We start from the raw sequence: 16,043 nt of genomic DNA, 5'->3' as shown, positions 1-16,043 counted from the left end.
TGGAAAATTTTAAGATATCCTCATTGTCCTATCAAAGTCTCCCAGCTCAGGCTGACACATTTCAATACCTTGTATAAACCCTATCCTATGTGATCGAATATGACAGTAAAACAGTTAGATTTTGTTCCCACTACATAACTATCATATTGAATATTATTACCATTAAAGAAAGCGCTAAACTGACAAGGGTCATCATACAGAATAGGGTAACAGCATACTACCGGTATCAATTTTATTTAATAAAAAAAGGTATTTAACACACATGGGATGGTTTTGATTTTATTTGAGTGATACATCATATTTCTTGGTTTCATGATCCATACTATAAATAAGACAGAATTTAAGTTCTTCAAACATATAGGATGGAAAAGCAAAATAACGAAACAAATATCTATGCAGCAGATAATAATAATTTAAACAACATACCCACTTTTCAATGGTATCATAAATATAAATAAATGCCATAATTTTAGCCAACCAAAAACAGTGAACATATTCTTGAACAATAACACAGAATCCTCCTTTATATTCATACTCCTTCCCCATAAATGGTCCAAGGACCACAAACTAAAACAGCTGCATATCCCTCTATAGCCAGGATTTTTTAACAAATGTTCTATAGTAATGACATTTTTCTCTGAAAATGGGTCTAAATTAAAATTTATACTTTAGTCAATGATGAAAATTACTATTTAAAAATATATGCTTTGAAACTCTGACTGATAACAAACATTTAACACTAACTATTTATGACTTAACATGGCAGGCCCAAACTTTTAGAAAATATACTTCAAATAATATTCAAATTATATGCATGTAGCTTTTTAAAATCCTTCACAAGAAAGATTCAGTACTGAAAACTTAATGCGTGTACTTTAAATGTAATAAACTTTCTCTTCCGCAACATTAACAGAGCTTCATTTCAGTGACAGTTTCAAAGACAAAGTCTGCATACACAATACACAAACAACCTGAACATAGAAGACTAAAAACTTATGACAATGTTTTGGTTCAATTTGGACCAATAAGTCACTATGTCTGACTTTTTTGGGTTATCCTAGGTTCTCTACACATATGCTGCTATGTATGATAATTCTATGTAACTGTATTTGTGTATACCTGAATAAACTTACTTACCATTAACTAGTTACAAAGAGAAGAAAGAAGGGAAGGGAGCCAGAATATAAGGATGAAGGGGGGGAGGACAGAGATGGTAAAGCAGGATTATTATTATTATTATTGTAGCAGTAGTAATAGTAGTAGTAGAAGTAAATAGTAGCAGTATATAGTGGTAGTAAATAATAGTAGCAGTATGAATAAGTAGTAGTAGAAGTAAATAGTAGCAGTATATAGTGGTAGTAAATAATAGTAGCAGTATGAATAAGTAGTAGTAGTAATAAGTAGTAGCAGTAGTAATAAATAGCAGCAGTAGTAGTAATAATTAGTGGTAGTAGTAGTAATTCATAGTAGCAGCAGTAGTAGTAATTAGTAGTAGCAGCAGCAGTAGTAATTAGTAGTAGCAGCAATATTAAGCAGTAGTAAGTAGTAGTAGTAGTTAGTAGTAGTAGTTAGTAGTAGTAGTAGTAAGTAGTAGTAGCAGTAGTAAGTTGTATTAGTAGTAGGAGCAGCAGCAGTAGTAGTAAGTACAGGTCGGGTATCACTAATCCGGCAATCGGTTATCCAGTTCCATCAGTAATTCGGCACTAATTTCGGCTAGTATAATTTTAAATTTCATCATTATACTGACTCAGAAATTGTGCAGATGGCTGTAAATCCACAGCAGTAAGCCAGTGGAGGAGAAAGCAGTGATGAAAATGAGGAAGATGTAGCAGAATCTCTATTGATAGGTTAATTAAGTGTATTCTAACCTAACCACTCTGTAATCCGGCAAACTCACTAATCCGGCACACAGGTCTCAATGATGCGAATTAGTGATGGCCGACCTGTAATAGTAGCAATATTATTAGTAATAGTTACTAGTGGTAATAATAGTAAGTAGTAACAGTAAGTAGCAGTAGTAAGTAGTAGTAAGTAGCAGTAGTAAGGTAATGGTAGTAAATTGTAGCAGTAGTAGTACAGTGGACCCCCGCATAACGATTACCTCTGAATGTGACCAATTATGTAAGTGTATTTATGTAAGTGCGTTTGTACGTGTATGTTTGGGGGTCTGAAATGGACTAATCTACTTCACAATATTTCTTATGGGAACAAATTCGGTCAGTACTAGCACCTGAACATACTTCTGGAGTGAAAAAATATCGTTAACCGGGGGTCCACTGTACTATAGTAGTAGTAGCAGTAGTAGTAAGTAGTAGTAGCAGTTAGTTGTAGTAATAGTGATAGAAGTGGCAATAAGAAGGTAGTAGTGAAAAAATGGGGCAGTGTGTGGAGTGAGAAAAAAAAAAATAGTAGTAGTAATAGTGGAGGAGAAGTGAAGATCTAATGGCTCAAGGAGGTAGGACAAAATTCCTGCAGGACAACACCCCATAGGACAGAACCCACCTAGGCAGAAGACAAGAAAGGCAATGAAAATATAGGAAAGTTGAAGAGCTAAGGGGAGGAGGAGATAAAAATTAGGTCCAGTCACTACTGTTCTGAAGTGTGAAGCATTTGACAATGTAATGAGAAAGGAAGACATTTACAGAAACAAAGCCAAAGCTAAGATTCATATCAGGAATGTTGTATATAAGGGATGCTTCATCAAGATATCTATGAAGGCTAGACAACTTTGGTAGAGGACCAGTTAATAAGATGACTGTGGTTTCTAAAATGACAAACAAGAGCACTGTTAAAGTCGGCAAGGCTAACACTTCATTTGTGCTCTTTAAGTCTGTCAGAAAGTGTGCAGTCAGTTTCACTAACGTATTGGAAAGGACAAGAGGAGCAGGAAATGAACTAGACTCTGGAAGCATCAGTGGCAGGAGGAGAGTACAAACTAGATTACTACAAAGAGTATTAGTTTGGCAAGAAGTAAGTTTGATGTCTAAGGAGAGTATTGCTAAGATTTTGGAGACTGGAAATATAGGGAAGGGATAGAATAGCAGATTTCAAAGGAGAAAAGAATTTAAGAAAGAAGAAAGTCCATTTAGCATGTGAGTAAGCAGAGTTTATGAAATTGGAAGGGTTGTCAAGGTGAGAGAAAGAACTGCAAAGAGTGGAAATTTATGAGTCAAGAAACTGATATTACCTGGAGTTTACCTGGAGAGAGTTCCGGGGGTCAACGCCCCCGCGGCCCGGTCTGTATATGTATATGTCTGTATATATGTATATCAATGGCATATAATGTTGACATGATAATTAGACATATTCAACATCTGGTTATCTTATTCTGTAGACATTTTACCAGCCAGAGAGAAAATGAGGTAATCAGTCCCTCAGCCTAGGGCCAGGTGTTCAGAATTATAGTCTTGAAGAATCTGAAGCATAGGCAACATGACATGGGCTTATATTCTCATCTGAATCCAGAATATAAGCCCATGTCTTCCTGCCTGTGCTTCAGATTCCTCAAGACTAAGGTTCTGAACTCCTACTCCTAGGCTGAGGGATTGATCACCTCATATTCTACCTCTCCAGTCTTCTGTATTGTACTGATGAAACCACTGGTAGGCAAAACTTCTTCAGATGTTGCACATGTCTAATACATCAAACTGATACATTCTGCCTCCCTTCCCCTTGCACTTCTTTGCATGACTAGTTATGGTCCAAGCCAGACTAAAACAGTCATAAATTTCAGTCTCCTATGTGTTTTTTTTTTTGTCTTCCAGTCATGGTATTGTGCCTTTTTATTCTTTACGAAGTCTGGATATTGGCAGAGTGAAAGTAACAGAAGCAAGTCTGGAGTATGGTAAGACTTAGTGATCAAACACTTTTCTCTATTAAAAGGAAACTTGCTCAAGAAAAAAAAAAAAAAAAAAAAAAGCTTCCCTACTTATTCTCAAGACATAACTGGAATCCTGATTATGTCTTTTCTCATAAAGATATTTTCACCTCAGCAATTTCTCTCAGAAGAACAAAATGTACTTATTCTGACACACATCCTCTACAAAAGTTTAGATATGTACTCCGAAAAATTTACTTGAATCTGTTTCACTTATGAAGTCGCCTTTAGTTGGTTTGGTAGCCCTTTCCTAAACATAATCAATGGTCATAAATGGTCATCAATAAATAACGTTGACTAATAATGATCAATATCATGTTGTAATAAGGAAGAGAACATCGAGCGGAGGACACTTGAGAGCAGAATCACAACTTAGACAGCCAAGGGTACACTTGGTTAATACATTAACATATAGTTTACTGAGATTATAAATTTGATTCTCCACCAAATGGAATCTTGGATATACTATGGAGTACAGTATAGCCTTAGTTAATGAACTCTTCACAAACTAATATTAAACACAAACAAAAATATTCTCTTTAGTGCTGAAATTTCTCAGGGTTATCATAACAAAATGATTATTATGTAAGATATATTAAGCAAAAGAAACTAATAATGCATACTAATTTCAAATTAGTGGTTACTGAGGAGAATGGTAGTTATTGCAAGTTCTACAAGTTTACAATACACTTGGATATCACTCAACTTATTTGACATATTTTCATAACAAGGCATCCAGCAAAATCATATATCCTGTCCTAGGAATGTTTTCTAGATTACACATCTCAGCATATTCCTTTTATCATTAAAATAAGTCTTTAAAGGTAATTAACAAATTGCATGTACATCAGAGAAGCAGGCTTGGAAGACAGTGAATCCTTGACAAGCACACAGCTAATATTCTATCATGTTTCACTCCTGCAAATTATGAGCATATTCAGTTTTCTTAACTTCCTTTCCAGAACTCATGATTAAATTAAATATTTCACAAAACCGTAATAATGTGACTACAAATCACAGGACTTGCCTGCCATGGGTTTGAGCTTTACCCATTCCCTGATTTGCATTAAATGCTAAAATGAGTGACTAACTTTCATTCTTCTAGAGGGAAACATTATTATATGCTGTTTAAGATACTGTATATAAATTTTATGAGTCTATAAATAGATTAGGAATCTTTACCATCAATTCTGAAGACTATTTGGCAATATTTGATGATTAAATTCTTTAATCACAGAAAATATCCCAAGAACTGAGAATATTTTGGAAACATAAAATATAACCAAGCAGTAATAAAATGATAATTTAGTACAATACTGAAAATCTACTGTTATTTTTATAATATATTCAGTAACCGAGGCTCTACTTTACTTGGTTCTAATAATAACAGGCAATGAATTACTATGAGAAGACAAAAAACATTAACATACAGTACATCGGTTTTCAAATTCCTGTAGAAGCATTTTAAGGTGAAGAACTGCCAAATCTGGTTCTCAGAAGTCACAAGGCCTTGCTTTTACTCATACCAAGACTGAACACCTTATATGTATGTGCATCTCATAATTTGGCTTCTCAGATCCTGGCCCCACCTCTTAACTTCTTTCTTTTCAGATTCACTCCCTCTTAGCCTCATGGGTACAATCATTCCCTCTCTTAAAACTATATATGGAGCCTAACCACCACTTCCTCACCAAGAAAAATCCCACTTTCTGACTACTTTGAGACTGAAGAAATGCTTCCTAACCTCCCTGTGGTTCATCTGTGACTTTATATTCCAACAGTGTCCCTGAGTTCTCGCTTCTTGCCTCTTAACAGCCTATTCCTGTCTACCTTATCAATTCTCCTGAGTATTTTGTCTTTTATCTCCTCCCTGATTATTTGTCCTCCAAAGTCATTAGGTCCATTAGCCTCTCCTTGTAGCTCATGCCCCTTAGCTCAGGAACAAGCCTTGTTGCATGCTTTGGCACTTTCTCCAGCTTTTTAACATTCTTTATCAGGTGCATGTTAGATGCTGGTGTTACATACTCAAGATGGGCCTAACATATGTTGTATATAGGGTCCAAAATTACTTTGTTGAAATTCCTGATTTGTAATACAGATGCTACCCTACTTACAAACATTCGGACATACGAACAGACAACCGTTAGTTAAAGTTTCATTTGCAATACTTCTGCAAATCTGGATTTTGAGTTGCACCTTCTGCATAGTACAACGTCTTGCCACACCTCATGCTGGGCAGCACTGAAGTCAATGGAGCTGACAAACAAGGATTTGCTGGAGCTAGAAGAGATGCAGCATAAGGAGGAGCAAGAGGAACAAGATGAAACTGTTCCTTCCAAAAAGTTTGAGATGACAATGATGGCCGAGGCATTTTCTCTTATAGAGAGAGGTCTCCGTATGTTTGAGCTTCAGGACCCCAATATCGAGAGATTCTCAAAGGTTTCAACTGGTGTTTACAATTCTATCTTGTGCTACCGTCTTATATATAATGAGAAGAGAAAAACGGAGCAAACTTCCTTAGACAAATTCTTCAAACCAGTGCCTTCTACTTCAAAAGCCTCTTCAGATGTTGAAGAAACCCAGGCTTACGAAACCCTGACTGATGAAGAATTTTACGACGAAGTGTACGAGGCTGACGACCCTCTCTCCCAGTATTATTATTATAATCAAAGAAAGTGCTAAACTGACAAGGGTCATACAGCAATGCAGGGAAGAAAATATTGTTGAGGCTATAAACAGCTAGGTGGAGAGGGGATCAGAAGTGAGGGGAGAAAAGGGCTGAAAGGGACGCTAAGGGTTGTGTGTCAAAGTTCATACAGTAAAGCAGTTGCTGACAAAAAGTCAAAAAGTGATTGTAAGTCAAAGGCAGGGCCGTTTTCAAGAAGGGAACATAAGGTAAGAGTGGTAGGGCGGCAGCGTCGTTGGAGGTAAATCCTGTGAGCTTGCTCTCCCCCAGTAGCCCCACACAACCTCCGATTTTCCTCTCATCCATCACCTCAAGTTTAATGTACCAATTAAAAAGGTAAGAAGTTTTTTATTACAGTATTTATTATTAATATATGCTTTAGTATTAAGGACCGTACATTACTGATACTGTACAGTACTGTCTAAGTTTTCAACGAACAATGGCACAGAAAGAGATCAATAATGCTAATGATAATAATATTAAAAACAATAATAATAATTGTAACAATAGAAAAATAGCAAAATAACGACTTACGAGCAATTCAAAATACGAACAGCCTTCCGGAACGTAACTTGTTTGTAAGTTGGGGGGGCACCTGTACAAGCACTGGCTTCGGAGGTTATTCTGCTGATGTGCTGTGATGCTCACCCTTAGGCCTTTCTCTTTTAAGTCTGCAGTCTTCGTCTCCCTAGTTTACTCCAATTTCCAAGCTTCTTGCTCCTTCCCCAATCTTCATGGCCTTCCATTTACTGGGATTGAATTCACACAACCACTTATCTGACCACTTGCAATTTCTTCAGATCTGTCTGGAGTCTTTCCTTGACCTCATTTCTTATTTTCCTCATTGGTTTTACATCAGCAGGTATATACCTGAATTAATCCCATCTGGAATGTCATTCACATAAACCAGAAACAGTACTGGTCCTAATACCCAACCTTGTGGACCCCACTAATTACACTTCCCCATTCTGATGTCTCTTTCCTGATGCTCACTCACTGCTTCCTTCCTTCCCTAAAATATTCTATGATCCACCAGAGCATGTTCCATGTTGGGATGGATGCAGTTGTGGTGGGAGAGGGTTATGGGGGAGGGGGCTGTATGAAGAGGGGTTGTGTGAGGGAGGGGATTGTGTGAGGGAGGGGATTGTGTGAGGGAGGGGGTTGTGTGAGGGAGGGGGTTGTGTGAGGGAGGGGGTTGTGTGAGGGAGGGGGTTGTGTGAGGGAGGGGGTTGTGTGTGGGAGGGGTTTGTTTGAGGGAGGGGGTTGTATGAGGGAGGGGGTTGTATGAGGGAGGGGGATTGTGAGGGAGGGGGATTGTGAGGGAGGGGGATTGTGAGGGAGGGGGATTGTGAGGGAGGGGGATTGTGAGGGAGGGAGGGGGAGGAAAGGAAAGGTAAAGGGAGAGAGGGAGGGGGAAGGGAAGGAGGGAGGGAGGGATGTGGGTGAGGGAGGGATAGGGAAGGATGTGGGTGAGGGAGGGATAGGGAAGGATGTGGGTGAGGAAGAGATAGGCAAGGAAGGATGTAGGTGAGGGAGGGTTCATCCCAGAAATGATTAGAGGGAGGGGGGATGAAAGTATTACACACTGTCTTTAGATTAAAGTACATATACGTACATTCAAAATGGTGTTGGGCCAATGAAGTTCCAGACAGCAACTTCTATAACCAACTTCAGCAACACATGCTCACATTATCAAGATTTATACTGTATCAATAGGCAAATAATTTGTCATTTACTTGTATCAAGATATGAAGGTAAAAAAAAAAAAAAAAAAAAGGTTGATCATTTCAAAATATAAGCACAAGTGTACAACCCTGGACTACATCCTTGTAAATGACAGATTCAGTCTTGGCACATGCTAGTGACCTTTAACCACAACTTCTGGAATTGGTATCAACTACGAACACTTTGTAATATTAAGAAAGTTTTCAACTAGCAATAATTGCACCTCGGATAAATCTCACTGGTAAGTTCCAGCAGCTTCTTTACGTTCCACTTAATTTTTAACAATAAACATCTTACTTTGGTCTTACTGAGGAATGAACCGAGTTTATAAACCTAGGAAATAACATGAACATATACAAGTAACACCTTGAGTCTAACTTCTCATCTATAAACATACAATGGGTAATTATTTATTCTGAATACTTATTCTAGTGGACAGGGACACCAATAAATGGGTTACATGTACAGCCACAGAAATTCGTTTTTGGATACATACAGTACTAGATACTTCTCTTCCTGCATCTTAATTAGAGATGCCTGAGAATGATGGAAGTTGAGCAGTTAATTCTTAAATGTTTATTAGAGAAGAAGTAACATTCCTTGCCATAACTGGCACATTATCTTAAATTATATCCTTTCTCTTATGAGCAATGTACTGAATACTATTTCAACTATAATTCCTCAAATAACTTTATTTTGATATAAACATACATATGTGTACATGCATACATATTTGCGTAAAATTTTGATGTAAAGTTGTAAAACTGTCAAATATGTTAAGATGATAAAGTCTATGTATAAATCTAAATTTTCATCCTCAAGTATATCCCATTATACTACAAATAATATTGTAATCATCTTCCTTTGCATTTAATTTGAACATCAATGCATTTCTGATGTCACACTGTATACATGAATCTTCACAGTTGCAGTTAAGTAACATACTGATATGTCCATTTTTGTTCTGTTTGATTTTAAGCTATGTGCAGACAATATAAATAGAGTAGTTTGCTGGATTCATACTGAATTACTAAAAAATATTGCCAACATAAATATATTTGAGTAATATTCTATTTGAATTAACCACTTGGATACATGAAATGGATTACTGAGGCATACTGCTTTAAGGAATGCAACTCTCACATCACACAAAATCTTATGTTGTCAACTGCTATGGAAGGCATTTCCATGAAAAAAGATTAATGTTTACACTGTGCTTTTGATACGATATAATGCAGATATGGTGATAATACCCCAATATTCAAATGAATGTGTACACAAGAAAAAGTTTAAAGCTTTTATTTTGCTAATGAAAACCTGCATGAAATGATTGCCTAAGCTGAGATATTATCCATGTATGTAATATGAATAAACATCTACACCAGAGATTGCTAGGCTATGATTTGTAAACCATTAATTGATAATACTTATCACATGGCCAGGTTCTCAAGTACAATAAACTAAATCTTTTGTCCCTAGCGATTCGTGCGCATCTTGCACAAGAGGACAGTAATTAAGCTTACTAGGCAGGAGCCAAACATCAGCACTGGACTAGACACTACACATGCTTGGTCTGCTCTTCCTTCTTCGTCACTAGACTCTTCTACTTTTACTAGAAATTTGTCAGACATCTTGAAGCACTTCACTTTTTCATCTTCATTTCTATCCTCAGCCGATTTTTTCTTTTTCTTCTGACAAATGATGGAAGAGCATTTATACAACTGTTTAGGTCACCCCTCGCTGCCTAAAATAATAAAAAAACTTAAGTTAGTTTTAGATTGTAACTCAACAGTTCTCAGCTAAATAAAACATTACTATAAGAATAGCATATTTTAAGTTTCCAGGTAATGCTTCTTTTTCCCACAGTTTCTTTTTTATAGTAAATAACTGACATTTCAAGCATACTAGCACAGTGTATTTATCATATATTTTATCATATACCCTCGTCTCCCCCTCCCCCCCACACACACACGCACACACATGCACACACACGCACACACGCACACACACGCACACACACAAGCACCCACACACACTAACACTAACAGTCTAGATAAGTCCAAAAAAAGTGAAGTTGTGAAATTGTTCGCTCCATAAGCTTTGTTTTGTTACACTGTTCCTAAATAACATTCAGACCAATTTTCAGGAAATTTCATTCAATTTTAAGTGTCGCACAAAAAGGCATCTCTTGCCAACAGAAGAGAAACTGAAGAAATTTTAATTTTTGTTCCTCTTTTGCACAGCATAGCTCCAATTTTCTCTGAAAGCAGAATGACTGAATCAATAACCAGTTTTTAGTCTAAGCTTTGCTGAGCACAAAATGAGAGAGCGATTATATGTGCAATGAAGAGGAGGTACCATTTGATTTAAATAAAACACGTGTTTGTCATGAATTCTTGGATGAGAAATCATTGGTTTTGATCGACCTTCACCAACCACTGGACTATGTATTCAACTGAAAAATCTCTGAAAATGGGTGTTTTCCCCAGCTGATTTCTCCCACTAAAAGTTGAAAAAATGTTAGTGTAAATTCTTAATCGTATCCTCCCATCTTTTCTCATCCGAATTCAGTAAAGAAAACAAGTGTCACAACAGAAAATCTCATGCAATTTGCATCGAAATTTGGCCAAACATTCCCTCAAATACTGTGGTTTTCCGAGGGGTTCCCATGGAATTTCAGTGTAACAAATGGTTAATAATATAATTTATTTCATGAGATTATCAGATTCAAAAGGAATTAGGACTATCTTATATAGAGAAAAAATTATTAGCCTCTTGAAAGCATCTGGTTGTGTCATGTAGGGTCGGGTCGCTCATCTGTTACACCAATTGCCAGTAAAACGTCGCTCCGCTCGCTCACAATAATGCTTCCTTGTGGCTACTTGAACAACGAAATACAGAGGACCCTCAATGAAAGATGCCATCGGATAGCGATAAAATCGGATGCTGATGCATTTTTGCGTCAAAATATTGGCTCGGCTAACAATGAAAAACTCAGTTAAGGACATTTGTCCAGAATGTGTCCACGTGGCCTGAGCCGCCCGCGGCTGCCCGGCCACTATGTACAACCAGTGTGCCATTGTTTACAAGCCAAGGCAGACAATTCCATGCATACATGCAATACATTTTGTTTTATTCCATTGTTTTTAGTGCTTGAAACTGCTACATAAGCCACCATGGGCCCAAAGAAAGCTAGTGCCAACCGTGTGGTAAAGAGGGTGAGAAATACTATCGAATTGAAGAGATAATCGCAAAGTACGAAAGTTGAGTGCGTGCCTCTGAGCTGGCAAAGTTGTTTAACAAACCCCAATCAACCATCGCTACTATCTTGGCCTACAAAAAGGCAATCAAGGAAGTTGTTGCTGTGAAAGGTGCAAATGTGCTTACAAAACAGAGATCGCAAATAGTCAAAGATGTGGAGAGCCTGTTATTGGTGTGGTACAACGACAAACAATTATCAGGAGATAGTGTTATGCAGTCAATCATATGTGAAAAGGCAAGGCAGCTGCATGATGATCTAATTAAGAAAATGCCTGGAACTAGTGCTGATGTTAGTGAATTTAAGGCCAGCAAAGGTTGGTTTGAGAGATTTAAGAATCGTAGTGGAATACACAGTGTGATAAGGCATGGTGTGGCTGCCAGTTGTGACTAAAAAGTGGCTGAAAAATATGTGCAGGACTTTTAAAAGGGGTACGCAGAGGCTGAATAATTAAAACCTCAACAAGTGTTCAATTGTGACGAAACAGGCCCGTTTTGGAAGAAAATGCCAAAGAGGACCTACATTACTCAGGAGGAAAAGGCACTCCCAGGACACAAGACTATGAAAGACAGGCTAACTCATGTTTTGTAGTAATGCTAGTGTGGATTGCAAAGTGAAGCATTTACTCATGTATCACTTTGAAACTCCCAGTGTTTTCAAGAAAAACAGTGTCGTCAAGGCTAATCTGTGTGTGATGTGGATGGCAAACAGTAAGGCATGAGTCACTAGGGACATATTCAATGATTGGTTCTATCACGTGTTTGGCCCCAGTGTGAAAAAATACCTCCTGGAAAATAAATTGGAATTCAAGTGCCTCCTGGTATTAGACAATGCTCCTGCTCATCCTCCAGACTTACAAGAGCGAACTGTGGGAGAGTTGAGTTTCATAAAAGTGAAACTTTTGCCTCCTAACACCACTCCTCTCTTCCAGCCCATGGACCAGCAGGTCATTTCAAATTTCAAAAAACTGTACACCAAAGCAGTGTTTCAAAAGGGCTTTGAAGTGACCTCAGATACTGAATTGACCCTAAGATAGTTCTGGAAAGATCACTTCAGCTTCCTCAGTTGCATATATCTTATAGGTAAGGCTTGGGAGGGAGTGACTTGCAGGACTTTGAAATCTGCTTGGAGAAAATTGTGGCCAGAATATGTACAAGAGAGGGATTTTGAAGGGCTTGGGGGCTAACCCTAAGGAGCCTATACCAATTGTGGAATCTAATGAGTCATTGGGGAAGTCCATGGGGTTGGAGGTTAGTGGCGAGGATGTGGAAGAGTTGGTGGAGGACAACGATGAAGAGCTAACGACTGATGAGCTGCAAGAGCATCTGCAACAGCAACAGACCACAGCTGAGGATATTGCTTCAGAGGACGGGGGAGAGAGATGGGGGAAGTTGCCTTCTTCAACGATTAAGGACATTTGCACAATGTGGACAAAAGTGCAAGCCTTTATGGATGAACATCACCCTGACACAGCTGTTGCAAACAGTGCTGGTGACTTTTACAATAACAATGTTGTGTCCCATTTTAGGAAAATCTTGAAGACACACCAGAAACAGATTTTTGGTGCGACAGAGGTCCAGTGACTGTCAAATTGTTCCCAGTGGCATTAAAAAACAAAGAAGGGAAGTAACCCCTGAAAAGGACTTGGTACCTAAAGTCCTTATGGAAGGGGATTCCCCTTCCAAACAATCATACACCTCCATCATCTCATTCCTCCCATCTCATCACTCATCAATAAGTCTTCAATAAAGGTGTCATTTTATGAATTATTACTGTATTTATTCTTCATGTCTCATTGCTTTCTGTGTAGGAAAATGTATATTTCATGTGAAATTTTTTTTTTTTAATACTTTTGGGTGTCTGGAACAGATTAATTGGATTTCCATTATTTCTTATGGGGAAAATTAAATCGGATAATGATAAAATCGGTTAAGGACAAGCTCTCTGGAATGGATTAAAATCGTTAACTGAGGGTCCACTGTAAAGTGAGACTTCAATCTGTCCCTCTAAAATTCAGAAATCACCCTCCTTCATTAGTCTCTCCTTGGTTGGAGCAGAGAAGCAGTGACAGCGATCTGCCACAAGGCGAAGAATGTACTGTTTCTGCTCCTCATCCTTGGTCAGTGACGCAGTGAAGGTCCGAACAAGGGAAACAGCTCTTTCTGCTTCATCATTCACGCTCTTCAAAGAGCCCACAGATTTCTTCATTTCCAGGAACGTCGTGTTCGTCTCCCACGTTTCAAGGTCTTCATTCAAGAAGAAAGATTTTTCCTTCCTTTTCCTCTGCTCAGCAATGACGCTAAACATCTTCAGCGTCCTATTAGTCATGAACTCCTCCAGTCCGACTGTGATTTCTGGGACACCTTGCAAATGACTAGGGCACCTGGGTTTCTTTTCCCATTTGAGGTTGGTCACTATCTTAAGCTTTGTCGCAATGTCCACTTTCTCGTTGAAGAACGCCAATCCAACCAGGTGCTCTGCCAGATACCAGAGATGGCGTGCAAAGGAGTTGGCAGCAGCATTTGCGATCTCTTTGTCCAGATAAGCTCAAAGAGTTTTGAGGAAGTCCAAGTCACTGCATTGGGCTTGCATGCCAAGCAGAGCCTCGTTACAGAACCGGATGTAGATGAAGGCGATGAAAAGTGAGAGTAGGTTCTGCTTCAGGTGAATTGTGACATGCGAAGTACGTCACCTCGCATTAGAAGCCGGGCAGTTGAGAAAAAAGGGAGAGGACACCCTACTAACCACCATTCTGATGCACTTCGTGTACTCAGTGCTGAGGATGCCATCTGCGATAGACAGAAACCAAAGATGAAGTTATGTGCAACCTTTCAACATGCATGAAATGGTCCAAATTTTAGCACACAGTACATGCTCATATAGTGGAATAAAAATTACATTGTGGAGTGCACTTCCTTTGAAGTTATAAAATTAACATGTATTTTTGGACCAGACTAACACACACACACCAAACATAAATCTAACACACACGCACACACGTGCATATGCACGCACGCGCACACACAGTGATTTTCAAGGCAGAATAAGCTCGAAACAGGATCCTGCAGGAGAAAGCATGACTATGGGAGATAACGAAGTACCAGAGGGTGTGCTTCAACTGTGTCAGAACACAAGAAGAAAGGCAGAAACTTAAAGAGAGGGTACAAAGACGCAGGGAGGAGTGAGAGGCAAAGACGGAGATGAGCAGAACCCAGACTCAGGAGGAGGAGCAAATACAACCTCCCTCAGAACCACCCACAGAAGGACCTCAACCACAACAACCCCAATGCAACCAAACAATCTAACCCAAAACACACTGAACCCTCTGTCCCCACCCCCATCATCACAAACTCTACCCCCACAGCAACCCCCCTAATACCGTGCTAGGTTTTCCATTCCCCCAATCCCAACACTCTCCCCAGACCACAGTTTTAGAAAAGAAGTTGAAGGTTTGGTATATGAATGTGGATGGAATAACAAATAAATATGAGGAGTGGCATGAAAGAATCATAGATATAGCAGTTACAGAAATGAAACTCGCTGGGATAACAGATGCAATCTTCCCACCTGGATATCAGATCCTGAGGAAAGATAGAGGGGAAAAGAGGGGAAGGAGAAGTTGCACTACTCAATAAACACCAATGGGGATTTGAGGAAATGAAAGGAATGGACGAAATTGGTGAAAGGGAACACATAGTAGGTACAATTCAGTCTGAGGGACATAAGGTAGTCATTGCAGTGATGTATAACCTGCTACAGAGAAACAGAACAATGGTGAACACACTAGCTGAGGTGGCCAGAAAAGCTCACATGGGCAGAGCAAAGTTACTAGTTATGGGAGATTTCAATCACAAGGAGATTGATTGGGAAAACCTGAGGCCACATGGGGGTCCCGAAACATGGAGAACCAAGATGATGGATGTGGTACTGGAAAACCTCATACATCAACATGTTAGGGACACTACCAGAGAGAAAGGGGAGGATGAACCAGCAAGACTGGATCTCGTGCTCACCCTGAATAGCTTGGACACTGAGGACATCACATATGAAAAGTCCCTTGGAGCTAGTGATCAGGTGGATCTGAACTTTGAATACATAGTAGAGTTACAGGTGGAGAGGGTAACAGAAGTAGGATGGGAAAAGTCAAATAAAAGGGGGGACTACACAGGTATGATGAATTTCCTGTAGGAGGTTCAGTGGGAGAGAGAACTGGTAGGAAAGTCAATAAACAAAATGATGGACTACATAACAACAAAATGCAAGGAGGCAGAGGAAAGGTTTGTTCTCAAGGGCAAAAGAAATAATGAGAACACCAGAATGAGCCCTTGGTTTACCCAAAGGTGCAGTGAAGCAAAAACTAAGTGCACTAGAGAATGAAAAAAGTACAGAAGACAAAGGACCTAGGAAAATAAAGAGATTAGTCAAAGAGCCAGAAAAGAGTATGCATAGATAAGGAGGGAGGCCCAGCGACAGTACGAAAACAACATTGCATCAAA

The 16,043-nt window shown here is 38.9% G+C and overlaps 1 protein-coding gene across 3 annotated transcripts in view; it reads right to left on the bottom strand.

The window, feature by feature from the left end:
• Positions 1–266: 266 nt before the first annotated feature.
• The window catches only part of LOC128706599 (uncharacterized), a 482,754-nt gene continuing 466,977 nt past the window's right edge, over positions 267–16,043 (bottom strand). For all 3 annotated transcript variants that reach the window (XM_070090188.1, XM_070090200.1, XM_070090197.1), the window contains exon 26: positions 267–10,032. In XM_070090188.1, the coding sequence (XP_069946289.1) occupies positions 10,019–10,032 (14 nt within the window). In that variant the 3' untranslated portion in view covers positions 267–10,018. The remainder of the gene's footprint in view (positions 10,033–16,043) is intronic.

The sequence above is a fragment of the Cherax quadricarinatus genome, chromosome 3 (genome assembly GCF_038502225.1).
Source record: "Cherax quadricarinatus isolate ZL_2023a chromosome 3, ASM3850222v1, whole genome shotgun sequence".
In the NCBI taxonomy this organism is placed as follows: domain Eukaryota; kingdom Metazoa; phylum Arthropoda; class Malacostraca; order Decapoda; family Parastacidae; genus Cherax; species Cherax quadricarinatus.
The sequence above is the reverse complement of the archived record's forward strand: the minus strand, read 5'-3'. Positions and strand labels throughout refer to the sequence as shown.